The sequence below is a fragment of the Tachypleus tridentatus genome, chromosome 13 (assembly GCF_004210375.1).
Source record: "Tachypleus tridentatus isolate NWPU-2018 chromosome 13, ASM421037v1, whole genome shotgun sequence".
NCBI lineage: Eukaryota > Metazoa > Arthropoda > Merostomata > Xiphosura > Limulidae > Tachypleus > Tachypleus tridentatus.
In genome coordinates this window covers 185,955,558-185,969,910 of record NC_134837.1, presented here as the reverse complement: position 1 = coordinate 185,969,910, position 14,353 = coordinate 185,955,558, and the positions used below count along the sequence as shown (strand labels likewise).

General features: G+C 33.7%; 1 protein-coding gene across 6 annotated transcripts in view; it reads left to right on the top strand.

Moving 5' to 3' along the window:
• The first annotated feature begins 456 nt into the window (after window positions 1-456).
• Window positions 457-14,353, top strand: part of LOC143240815 (RNA binding protein fox-1 homolog 1-like) — a 135,247-nt gene continuing 121,350 nt past the window's right edge. For 2 of the 6 annotated variants that reach the window (XM_076483927.1, XM_076483926.1), the window contains exons 1-2: window positions 457-750; window positions 1,129-1,291. In XM_076483927.1, the coding sequence (XP_076340042.1) occupies window positions 1,130-1,291 (162 nt within the window). In that variant the 5' untranslated portion in view covers window positions 457-750; window position 1,129. Of the gene's footprint in view, window positions 1,292-9,633; window positions 9,760-14,353 lie in introns of those variants that run through there. The other 4 variants (XM_076483928.1, XM_076483925.1, XM_076483924.1 and 1 more) reach the window with 3 other exon arrangements.

Sequence of the window (14,353 nt, the reverse complement as noted above, 5' to 3'; positions counted from 1 at the left end):
AATACAGATGTTACGAGATTATGCCTTCTGGTGGGTGGCTCATTGGAATATAAAGTGAAAGGTAATACGATATTAAACAGGAAACTATATATGATGTAAGTGAGTAGGAGCTAGAGGGGGCTCAGCCCCAGGATCCATGGTATTAATGGGGGCCCATTGATAAGTTTATTCTATGTAAAATTAGATAGGATGTAGGGCCCACAAAAATTATTAACCCCTGGACCCACACATCCTTAAATCCGCCACTGCATAAAACAAAACACGTGGTTAATAACAAGAAAGAACAAAAACTTAATGTAATTAACACAGCTGAAATCAAGGTTTTTACATTGAAAACACGAAAATTTATCTTCGATACGAGAGAGGACATGTCTTAAAGTTAGCGCTACAGTCAACATTGTGTACATACATCGCACATCAGTATTACTGTGACAAATAAATATCTAATTCCATACAGTGCTATTTCGTTCTTAAAACCAGAGCTAACTTTTATTTTTCGCAATTAAACACTGAAAAGCAAAGAAGGCACATTGATAATTCAAGTCAAGAAATGCAGAAGGCCTTCTAACTACAATATCTTTGATGCGGAGAAACGAACCATGGCGTATACCAAGGTCAAAACATCGCTGTAAAGAGAAAGCAGCTGGCAAAATGAGCTCCATGCTTCTCTTCATCCGGGACTTTGTGTTGTCAGCCGCCGCTATCTTTATGTAGCAATGTAAACGTTGTCCTGTACACTTCTAAAACCAGGTGAGGAACAGCATAGCAATGGTTGTCTGAATTCGTTACTGTTGGTGCTTAAAATTAGTTAATTTATATTATCTACAATTAGGCAACAGCATACTTGCGAGGACTTTGGAGATATAAAACGAAAGTAAGACGTGATATCTAACCAATCAGATTGGAGATTGTGATTGTTGTAGCTAAGCCTTGAATGTTGAAGATAAATTTAGTACAAACATTATTACATACATTATTTGTTAACGATATATATACATATATGTAATTTGTATTTATTTCGGCTTCTTCAAAAAATAACGTATTAGTACGTTATAGTATTTATAAATCTAAAATATTAACTATAAAACAAACTAGTGGGCTAGAAACGGATAAACATTTTCTACTTAGTATGATGACGAAAATGGTAAACAGTGAGCCCGAACAAACTGACGCTAACGGCAAGTTGAACGGCCAGGGTAACCGTGTCTCTTCCAAAGAAGACAACGTCGAAACATGGAACCAAATGAACGGAACCTCGACGGACACGTCTAATCTAGGTGACAAAAAAAGGGTAAGTAACAGATTATTAAAATTTATATACAGTTTCAGACATTTCTCTTTAATATTCAGATATTTCAAAATTTTAATTAACTTTGAAAAAATATTACACTTACAGCTCAGACAAATTTTAGTTTATATACTTAATTAAACAGTCATTACACAGAACGAACCAGAAGTTTAGAACCTTGATGTTTATAGTCAGCTGGTTTTCATCCTATTTGTTTATACACATTAGTAATATAATACGTAAAACAGTGCTTATAGTGTAATTTATAATCTAATGACTTCCACATTCAACATATGTGTGAAAAATAATTTAGAATAGGTGTGGATAACATACAGGACATTATATCTTGTTGTTATCTACATAACATACAGGACATTTATCTTGTTATCTAGATAATGTACAGGACATTAAATCTTATTGTTGTTATATACATAATGTACAAGACATTATATCTTGTGGTTATCTGCATAACTTACAGGACATTATATCTTGTTATCTACATAAGGCACATGACATTGTATCTTATAGTTGTTATATACATAATATACAGGACATTATATCTTATTGTTGTTATATACATAATATACAGGACATTATATCTTATTGTTGTTATATACATAATGTACAAGACATTATATCTTGTGGTTATATACATAACTTACAGGACATTATATCTTGTTATATACATAAGGCACATGACATTATATCTTGTTGTTATATTCATAATATACAGGACATTATATCGTATTGTTGTTATATGCATAAGGTACATGACATTATATCTTATTGTTGTTATATACATAATATACAGGACATTATATCTTATTGTTGTTATATACATAATATACAGGACATTATATCGTATTGTTGTTATATTCATAATATACAGGACATTATATCGTATTTTTGTTATATACATAATATACATGACATTATATCTTATTGTTGTTATATACATAATATACAGGACATTATATCTTATTGTTGTTATATACATAATATACAGGACATTATATCTTATTGTTGTTATATTCATAATATACAGGACATTATATCTTATTGTTGTTATATTCATAATATACAGGACATTATATCGTATTGTTGTTATATACATAATATACAGGACATTATATCTTATTGTTGTTGTATACATAATATACAGGACATTATATCGTATTGTTGTTATTTACATAATATACAGGACATTATATCTTATTGTTGTTATATACATAATGTTTAGGACATTATATCTTGTTGTTATATACATAATATACAGGACATTATATCTTATTGTTGTTATATACATAATGTTTAGGACATTATATCTTGTTGTTATATACATAATGTTCAGGACATTATGTCTTATTGTTGTGATATACATCATGTACAGTACATTATATCTTATTGTTGTTATCTGTAATATGTAAATATATGTAAGATGTAAACAATTAACATTACAGTTTGTATACCTTTCTTCAACGTGTTTTGGAAACACTTTTAACCAAATGTGTACTTATTATGTATTGAGCGTGGTATATACGGTCCCGTAAGTTCTTTAGACGGAGGTAAAGGTTTTCTTTGTAAAATAATATTTTCATCACACCCCAGAGTATATATATAAATATATATTGTTTTGTGTGATTTCTTGCTATTAGAAGCTGTGAAAACGTCTAGAAAAAAGGTACGGGCTGTGTACGCGTACAGTTTTTTGATGAATTTTCCTAAGTGTGATAGTGAGTGGATTTCTTTGAAATGAACACGAAAAAACAGACCCGTATTCGTTGGTGTATTATCAAGTATAATTTTTTTTATCATGTAAAAATGTGCTAGATATAGAAACCTGTGTATTCAGGAGAGAATATAGCTTTTGTAGCTTCTCTAATACCAAACTGTGTACTGATGACAAAAATGTTATATAACCATAAGGAAATCATATTAGAAACAAGCTCAAGTGCTAGCTAATCCCTAGCTGGATGATGTACGTACGGGACGGTCACATAATTATCGGATAATTGTTGTACCATTGGTTCATGAGTCATCTAATAAGTAACCACTATAAAGTACATTGTTAGACGAAACGGTTTATTCTAGAACAGGAAACAAAGAGGTTAGTGTATTTTATTTATATTTTTAGGTTTCGTACCCATGTTCATAGCTAGTTTTTAAGTTATCTTACCTATTTTAAGCCATGGAATATTGGCTAAAGTAGTGGTATAAAAACTAGGTAAATTGTTATATAACACAAATGGAGACAGTTTTGGTTCCCAACCGGCAATTCTGGTTTTACTTTTTAACTTTTTTTAAACTGATATTTCTTTGTAATTCAAATGTTATATGACTCATCAGAATCCAGTGTGACTAGAACAGTACCTATACATAAACACTTGTATGTTGTGTATAGTAATTGTAGCCGTATTTTCTTAATTAACTGTAATATTTATAGAATGACGTAATAACCTGTCTACAATGACGTTTTGAATTAAAATTGAAGATCGTGAAAGTTAAACAAACTTAAAGACAGTGAAGTATGTGTAAGTAAAAACTGAACATTACAGATCGTTTCATATCGAGAACCGACTAATTAATGACATACCTAGTTGAACCACACGGGTAAGAGTTAAAATGGTTAAAAACTGTTTACTATGAACAAACCTGACGCTAATTATCAAATACTTTAATTAACCAACTTAAGCTTTCTTGTAGGACTCGTCTAGCTGATTGGCTCTGAGAATCAGACAGCGAATTGAGAAACTCACGTATTACGATTGAAGAGATTTTTACATTTCTGAATCTAAAAGTAGAACACTGGGTATGAAGTAGATCATATCAGTGAAACTTCAAGGCATTTAAAGTTCCAAGGTTCTTACGTTTTTTATTATTTATTATACAGGATAGCGTTTATCGGTTTACTGTTTTTAGGGTTTAAAATTATTTGACCATTAGCCACGTCTGCAACATGTTGCCTTTAGCAACGACGTTTTGAATTCAGTTTTGTTTTGGATTGATATGTGATTTGAGGACTAAAGAAGTAAACGTATTTGTACTGTAGTTTCACGTTGTAAGAGAACTTACCTTCGTAAGTCAAATATAAAAAAAAAATAACCTTAACCGGATAGTCACTTTGTAATGTGTGGTTATAATTTAGTTATTACAGTTAATTCGAGGTTCCTAAGTGAAGTGCATGTATACAGACGCAGGTTTAGCAGGTAACTCTACGTATGGAAAGAAGAGTATCAGCCTGGAATCTAGCAACAGTAATAACACTGAGTGTTAATGAAGTTCATTAACATTAACACTCATCAGGTTGTGTGAAACAGTAATACTATAGTAAGTACTTGTTGCTTTAGATGAAAACTGAGAACCCTGTGAAGCCTCTATTGTTTCTCTACGTGACGCGTGATAACTCAGTGAAGCCTGTATTGTCTCTCTACATGACACGTGATTATCTCTGAGGCCTCTATTGCTTCTCTACACAACACGTGATAACTTAAGCCTATATTGTTTCTCCATTTGACACGTGGTAATCTATAAGCCTGTATTGTTTCTTTACGTGACACGTGATAACCCTGTGAAGCCTGTATTGTCTCTCTACATGACACGTGATTATCTCTGATCAAATTGAACAATGCTGTTGTTTCTTACAGTCTTCATTTATTATTTATTTCAGTGAGACGTAATGAAACTGCAATATATAGTAGTTGTTTGGTTACACGAGAGGTTATGAAGCTGTCCAGTATTCGGTTGTTTGCTTACACGAGAAGTTATGAAGCCGTCCAGTATTCACCTGTTCTTTGGTTACATGAGAAGTCGTGAAGCTGTCCAGTGTTCTTTCGTTGTTTGGTTGCGTGAAAGGCCATGCAGCTATCAAATATTCAGTTGTTGTTTGGTTGGATGAGAGGTCATGAAGCTGTCCAATATTCAGTTGTTGTTTGGTTACATGAGAGGTCACGAAGCTGTCCAGTATTCAGTTGTTGTTTGGTTACATGAGAGGTCGTGAAGCTGTCCAGTATTCAGTTGTTGTTTGGTTACATGAGAGGTCGTGAAGCTGTCCAGTGTTCTTTCGTTGTTTGGTTGTATGAGAGGTCATTCAGCTGTCCAATATTCAGTTATTGTTTGGTTACACTAGAAGTCATGATGCTGTCCAGTATTCAGTTGTTGTTTGGTTGCATGAAAGGTCATGCAGCTGTCCCATATTCAGGTGTTGTTTGGTTACATGAGACGTCATGAAGCTGTTCAGTGTTTTTTCGTTGTTTGGTTGCATGAGAGGTCATGAAGCTGTCCAATATACAGTTGTTTAGTTACACGAGAAGTTATGAAGTTGTCCAGTATTCAGTTGCTGTTTGGTTACATGAGAGGTCATAAAGCTGTCCAATATTTAGGTATTGTTTGGTTACATGAGAGGCCATGAAGTTGACCAATATTCCTTTGTTATTTGACTACATGAGAGGTCATGAAGCTGTCCAATATTCAGTTGTTGTTTGGTTACATGAGAGGTCATGAAACTGTCAAGTATTCAGTTGTTGTTTGGTTACATGAGAGGTCATGAAGTTTTTCAATATTCAGTTGTTGTTTGATTACACGAGAAGACATGAAGCTATCCAGTATTCAGTTGGTGTTTGGTTACATGAGAGGTCGTGAAGCTGTGCAGTGTTCTTTCGTTGTTTGGTTGTATGAGAGGTCATTCAGCTGTCCAATATTCAGTTATTGTTTGGTTACACGAGAAGTCACGAAGCTGTTCAGTATTCAGTTGTTGTTTGGTTGCATGAAAGGTCATGCAGCTGTCCCATATTCAGTTGTTGTTTGGTTACATGAGACGTCATGAAGCTGTTCAGTGTTTTTTCGTTGTTTGGTTGCATGAGAGGTCATGAAGCTGTCCAATATACAGTTGTTTAGTTACACGAGAAGTTATGAAGTTGTCCAGTATTCAGTTGCTGTTTGGTTACATGTGAGGTCGTGAAGCTGTCCAATGTTCTTTCGTTGTTTGATTGCATAAGAGGTCATGCAGCTGTCCAATATTCAGTTGTTCTTTGGTTACACGAGAAGTCATGAAGCTGTCCAGTATTCAGTTGTTGTTTGGTTGCATGAAAGGTCATGCAGCTGTACCATATTCAGTTATCGTTTGGTTACATGAGAGGTCAATAAGCTGTCCAGTAGTCAGTTTTGTGGTTACATGAGAGGTCATGAAGCTGTCCAATATTCAGTTGTTTAGTTACACGAGAAGGTATGAAGTTGTCCAGTATTCAGTTGCTGTTTGGTTACATGAGAGGTCGTGAAGTTGTCCAATGTTCTTTCGTTGTTTGGTTGCATAAGAGGTCATGAAGCTGTCCAGTATTCAGTTGTTGTTTGGTTACATGAGAGGTCTTGAAAAATCTGTGTGATTTTCATCATAGTCAGATTATCCATGGGATTTATGTTCAAAGGAGACCCAGAAACAATCGAACAGTATTATTTTTTCAGATTTTTATATAAGTGTATTTATTTTACCAAAACGTTCCTTGATTGAGTTTGACAACATTCAGTCTATAGATATTTAAACATATTTTCTTTATTTTTCATATTGCAGTTGCCTATTATTGTTTTGATTAATTTTAAATTATTTTATGGTTCATAACCTGTTTGGTGAAAAACTTAAATTAAGCTCCCGTTCGAGAATATGTGGGCCAAGTGCAATGCATCCCCCTTCTTTTTCGATTACTTGTCAGTTATTCAAGTGTGAGTGAACTGGGAGTCTTTTACAATAGATGTCTGTGGCTTGTTGGTGATAAATTCGAACAATCAACGGACAGCACACAATCCACTTATTTTAAAATAACATATTCGCAACACTAAAGGATATTACAATGTTATCTAAAACTATAAATAATTCACTTTTCTTGTCAAAAGTGCACACAGGCTGATTCAGTTACTTCGGAATGCAATTGACAAGACGAATTATTTTTCTCTACACTTATGACAATGTTGTCAGTGGATACTTCACTTATGTTAACCCGTGGATTCTTACAGTTGTATCCTGAACTTCAAATAATTATCTCCTTTTCCGCGAAAGTCCACACAGGCGGTTACACTTACTTTAAAACACCTTTTGACAAGATAAGTGATTCTGCTTATCTATTTTAAACTGTGAAACTTACTTTAAGATGTCACCTGTTAAAACTAATCAAACACTTGTAGGCAAACTTCATGTTTTATTTTGCTAACTAACATTTATTCCGACTAAACTTCACATTTTCTGACTTGTGCTGGCATTGTTGCCTATATATATATGTACACACACACTTTCCGAATGAGGCCTAGAACCTTCTACATTCTAGGTGAAGAAATAATATAATAATACCCACATATTGAGAAAAACTTTTAGATTTCTAGAAAGGTGACGTCAGCAACACTACAACAGTTGAACTACACGCACAACGTACGACTGTTACCGAAGCACGTCACAAAGTCTATCACAATTATCCTCTTTAAAATAATTACTTTTAACACTTGTAATGAAAACTAAATAATCATTAAATATTGAATTACTAAATAAACTACACATTAACTTTATACTAAAGAGTCTTGTATATCCAACACTGTTCACCATTTGTTTTACTCTTTATATCTCTTCATTTTTTATACAAGACAAGTTTTGTTATGAATTCAATCGTTGATAAAGGCCATTTATAAAGTACGTACCAATTGTTTCCGTATATGAGACGTATGATAACGTTAAAGAATCGCCAGTGTGAGTTCGACTGTGAGAAACTGAACTGGCTCTCACTGGCGTGTCTACCATATTTATATAAAAAACTCCATAATTGTTTATTCATGGTAACATAAATTCCAGTGAAGAAAACATGACGGTGAGACCTAATCTGTTCATTGCTTCGTTATCTTTCGTGCCAAAGACAAGTTTAACCGAATTAATCAATCCTGCTTTAAAAAACAAAGTAAATAAAGTAGGCCTTATATGGAAGATAAGGTGGAAGATAGGCCTTTAAGTGCCACTAATAACCTTTAAATGTCTACATAACACGTGGTATGTCAGCTAGCAGCTCACTGAATAATAATGGATAATTAATTGTGACGATATGTCACATGTTAACCAAACACCTGAAGTACATTTTGGATTATTAATGGTGAGTAAATGGCCAAATTAGGCAAAGCCCCCTGTAGTTTATATTAAGAACTTAATAGCTATAAGTATGTAAAATAGTAAAGGAATACTTAGTTAATAATAATTTGTTTGTGTCATTTTGAGAAAATAATATCGTGGTTATTTATTATTAGTATTGTAAACAGCTTTATGACAGAAAACTTATTGAAAAACTGAATAAACACTATGATTTCTGTCACTGTCAAATATTTATTTTTTATTCTATTCTATGGTATCGGAAACCCGTTTTTTACGTGTTTCTAGAGAACACACATTTTATCTCTGATCTCTGTCTAGCTTCGTAAAAACCACGGGAATTATAAGTTATAAAAAGCTGTCTGTTGGGGGAGGCAGTGGGGTGAATCCCAGACATAACAATCGTTGTATCCCATCCAAAGATGTCGGTAGTAGGCTCGTATCTTTCCTATAGTCTGGACGATCCTAAATTAAGAATCGCCGGCACCAGCTGTGAGCATTCACACGTGTAACTGACACAGAACAGTCGACTTCCGGAGCGGGAATCCAGCTGCGAGTCCACACGCTCGCCAACAGAAGAGCGCGCGCATCACGAAATCATCGGTGACGTACTGACACGCTCAGAAGGCTAGCATGAAGATCTAAATGAAATCCTATAGCTTAGCAACCATTTTACCCTTTAGTTTTACACCAGTTTTATATGTATCCAAGTAAGCTCCAAGCGGAGAATGATAATCAGAACGTATCACATAATAAATATTTGTTGTCTCCTCAGTTTTCGCGAATATGAATAAAATACAAATTTTATTTGGTTTTGCGAGAGAAACCCCCTTCCCGTGGCAAAGCGGCATGTCTGCGGACTCACACAATGCTGAAAACGGGGTTTCGATACCCGTAGTGAGCAGAGCAGAGATAGAACAGGTGTACCTTTGGGCTTAATTGTAAACAAGCAAACAATTATGATAGATTTTTTTCTTCTTAATTGTTACATATTGCTTGTTGTTAGAAGTTCATATTATATCAGAGTTGCTTATAACGTTAAAATCAGTATTAAAAGTTGAGAACTTTCTTAAGGTAAGAGACAGAATTAATAGGTTATTTACTGATGTTTTTCTTCTCGGCGTGGACGAGACTATGCGGGATCAACCAGTGCCGTTTAAAGCAGCGTATGAAAAATCATCTGAAAATGATTGTGTGCGTGTTTATGTGTGTGCGTTTTTAGCAAAACCACATCTGGCTATCTGCTGTGTTCATCTAGGGGAATCCAACCACTGACTTCAGTACTGTAAATCTGTAGACTTACCGCTGCTCCAGTGGGGACAACTGAAGGCTAAATGATAGTTTCAACAATGAGTAACATGTAAGACTACTCATCGAATAATTAGAATCGAAATTGGATTTCAATTTATCAGTTATATAAAATCTACTAACAAAAGTATAAATCTTATCATATATGTCAGCTAAATTCCAATAACAAAAACAGGAAAACCGTTTACAACGAATTCAAGATAAAATTATTTCCACTTAGAAACCGAGAGTCATAAGTTACATAGATATCGAAAATATTCACCACTGCTTACTTATATGGTAAGATTTATACTTTTGTTAGTAGATTTTATATAACTGATAAATTGAAATGCACCTTTGGGATACACGGGTCAGTAGCATTTGAAGATTTGCTTTCGTATCTAACCCCCACCATCGAGGCCCATAAGTCTTCCCTGTTTATTATATCTGCTTATAAAACCAACCGTCATCAAAGATAGGAGTTAACACTCGGATCAAATCCCCAAATGCTACTGACCCGAGTATCCCAAAGGTGCATTTTAAGTTTGGTGACAGGCTTGGGGTTTGTGAGTTATAAGTAGTACAATAACATAAACACTTCAAAAATATTGCTTACACTAATGGTTTTCAATTGCTGATTGACGTGGAGAATCCATCTGGTTCTCCATACGCTTAAAAACAATATTAAAATACAACGACTGTGTTTGAATTGAAAATTTATTTCTGACTTACAGTACAGTGGATTATTTAATATTAATGTTGTTACAAAACTGTTCACTTAAGATAATAACAAGGGAAAGCTTTGAAGAATTAATTTGTAATTGAGAACCATGAAGAACGGGTACACCAAAAATAATCATATAAATATGATATACTAGACATAACTATGAATTAATTATACACAGAAGATAATCAGATACCATATTGTGGTGCACACTATAGACGTATAAATCACGATAATGGTAAGATCGTGGTGTACACTGTAGACTTGTGTAAGTTATGATAATGGTAAGATTGTGGTGTACAATGTAGACTTGTGTAAATCACGATAATGATAAGATTGTGGTGTACAATGTAGACTTGTGTAAATCACGATAATGATAAGATTGTGGTGTACACTGTAGACCTGTGTAAGTCATGATAATGGTAAGATTGTGGTGTACACTATAGACTTTGTAAATCATTGTAATGGTAAGATTGTGGTGCACACTGTAGACTTATGTAAATCATGGTAGTGGTAAGATTATGGTGTACAGTATAGAGTTGTATAAATCATTATAATGGTAAGACTATACTGTACACTGCAGACTTGATAAATCACAATAATGGTAAGATTGTGGTGTACACTGTATACGTATAAATCACGATAATGGTGCACACTGTAGACTTATGTAAATCATGGTAGTGGTAAGATTATGGTGTACAGTATAGAGTTGTATAAATCATTATAATGGTAAGACTATACTGTACACTGCAGACTTGATAAATCACAATAATGGTAAGATTGTGGTGTACACTGTATACGTATAAATCACGATAATGGTAAGATTGTGGTGTACACTGTATACGTATAAATCACGATAATGGTAAGATTGTGGTGTACACTGTAGACTTGTATAAATTACGATAATGGAAAGAATGTGGCGTACACTGTAGATTTGTGTAAATCATGATAATGGTAAGATTGTGGTGTACACTGTAGACTTGAATAAATCACGATAATGGTAAGATTGTGGGGTACAATATAAACTTGTGTAAATCATGATAATGGTAAGATTGTGGTGTACATTGTATACTTGGGTAAATCAAGAAATAACTTGTAATTGAGAACGATGAAGAACTGGTACACCAAAAAGTATCATATAAATATGATATACTAGACATAACTTTGAAATAATTATACACAGAAGATAATCTGATACCGTATTGTGGTGTACACTACAGACTTTTATAAATCAGGATAATGGTAAGATTGTGGTGTACACTGTAGACTTGTGTAAATCACGATAATGATAAGATTGTAGTGTACACTGTAGACCTGTATAAATCATGGTAATTGTAAGATTGTGGTGTACACTGTAGACTTTGTAAATCATGGTAATGGTAAGATTGTGGTGTACACTGTAGACTTGTGTAAATCACGATAATGATAAGATTGTAGTGTACACTGTAGACCTGTATAAATCATGGTAATGGTAAGATTGTGGTGTACACTGTAGACTTGTGTAAATCATGTTAATGGTAAGATTGTGGTGTACACTGTAGACTTTGTAAATCATGGTAATGGTAAGATTGTGGTGTACACTTTAGACTTGTATAAATCATGGTAATGGTAAAATTGTGGTTTACACTGTACACTTGTGTAAATCATGATATTGGTAAAATTGTGGTGTACACTGTTGACTTGTGTAAGTCATGATAATGGTAAGATTGTGGTGTACACTGTAGACTTGTATAAATTACGATAATGGAAAGAATGTGGCGTACACTGGAGATTTGTGTAAATCATGATAAGGGTAAGATTGTGGTGTACACTGTAGACTTGGGTAAATCAAGAAATAATTTGTAATTGAGAACGATGAAGATCTGGTACACCAAAAAGTATCATATAAATATGATATACTAGACATAACTTTGAAATAATTATACACAGAAGATAATCAGATACCGTATTGTGGTGTACACTGTAGACGAATAAATCACGATAATGGTAAGATTTTGGTACACTATAGACTTTTATAAATCAGTATAATGGTAAGATTGTGGTGTACACTGTAGACTTGTGTAAATCACGATAATGATAATATTGTAGTGTACACTGTAGACCTGTATAGATCATGGTAATGGTAAGATTGTGGTGTACACTGTATACCTTGTAAATCATGGTAATTGGAAGATTGTGGTGTACACATTAGACTTGTATAAATCATGGTAATGGTAAAATTGTGGTGTACACTGTACACTTGTGTAAATCATGAGAATGTTAAGATTGTGGTGTACACTGTAGACTTTGTAAATCATGGTAATGGTAAGATTGTGGTGCACACTGTAGATGTATAAATCATGATAATGGTAAGATTGTGGTGTACACTGAAGACGTATAAATCACGAAATGGTGAGATTGTGGTGTACACTGTAGACTTGTGTAAGTTATGATAATTGTAAGATTGTGGTGTACACTGTAGACTTGTGTAAATCATGTTAATGGTAAGATTGTGGTGTACACTGTAGACTTTGTAAATCATGGTAATGGTAAGATTGTGGTGTACATTTTAAAATTGTATAAATCATGGTAATGGTAAGATTGTGGTGCACACTGTAGACTTGTGTAAATCACAATTATGGTAAGATTGTGGTGTACACTGTAGACTTGTGTAAATCACGATAATGATAAGATTGTGGTGTACACCGTAGACTTGTATAAATCATATTAATGGTAAGAATGTGGTGTACACTTTAGACTTTGTAAATCATGGTAATGGTAAGATTGTGGTGTACACTTTAGACTTGTATAAATTACGATAATGGATAGAATGTGGCGTACACTGTAGATTTGTGTAAATCATGATAATGATAAGATTGTGGTGTACACTGTATACTTTGGTAAATCAAGAAATAATTTGTAATTGAGAACGATGAAGATCTGGTACACCAAAAGTATCATATTAATATGATATACTAGACATAACTTTGAAATAATTACATACAGAATATAATCAGATACCGTATTGTCGTGTACACTGTAGACGAATAAATCACGATAATGGTAAGATTGTGGTACACTATAGACTTTTATAAATCAGTATAATGGTAAGATTGTGGTGAACACAGTAGACTTGTGTAAGTCATGATAATCGTAAGATTGTGGTGTACACTGTAGATTTGTGTAAATCACGATAATGATAATATTGTAGTGTACACTGTAGACCTGTATAAATCATGGTAATGGTAAGATTGTGGTGTACACTGTATACTTTTTAAATCATGGTAATTGTAAGATTGTGGTGTACACTTTAGACTTGCATAAATCATGGTAATGGTAAAATTGTGGTGTACACTGTACACTTGTGTAAATCATGATATTGGTAAAATTGTGTTGTACACTGTTGACTTGTGTAAAGTCATGATAATGTTAAGATTGTGGTGTACACTGTAGACTTTGTAAATCATGATAATGGTAAGATTGTGGTGTACACTGTAGACTTGTATAAATCACGATAATGATAAGATTGTTGTGTACACTGTAGAGCTGTATAAATCATGTTAATGGTAAGATTGTGGTGCACACTGTAGATATATAAATCATGATAATGGTAAGATTGTGGTGTACACTGTAGACGTATAAATCATGAAATGGTAAGATTGTGGTGTACACTGTAGACTTGTGTAAGTCATGATAATTGTAAGATTGTGGTGTACACTGTAGACTTTGTAAATCATGGTAATGGTAAGATTGTGGTGTACACTTTAGAATTGTATAAATCATGGTAATGGTAAGATTGTGGTGCACACTGTAGACTTGTGTAAATCATGGTAATGGTAAGATTGTGGTGTGCACTGTAGACTTGTATAAATCATGATAATGGTAAGATTGTGGTGTACATTGTAGACTTGTGTAAATCATGATAATGGTAAGATTGTGGTCTACACTGAAGATGTATAAATCA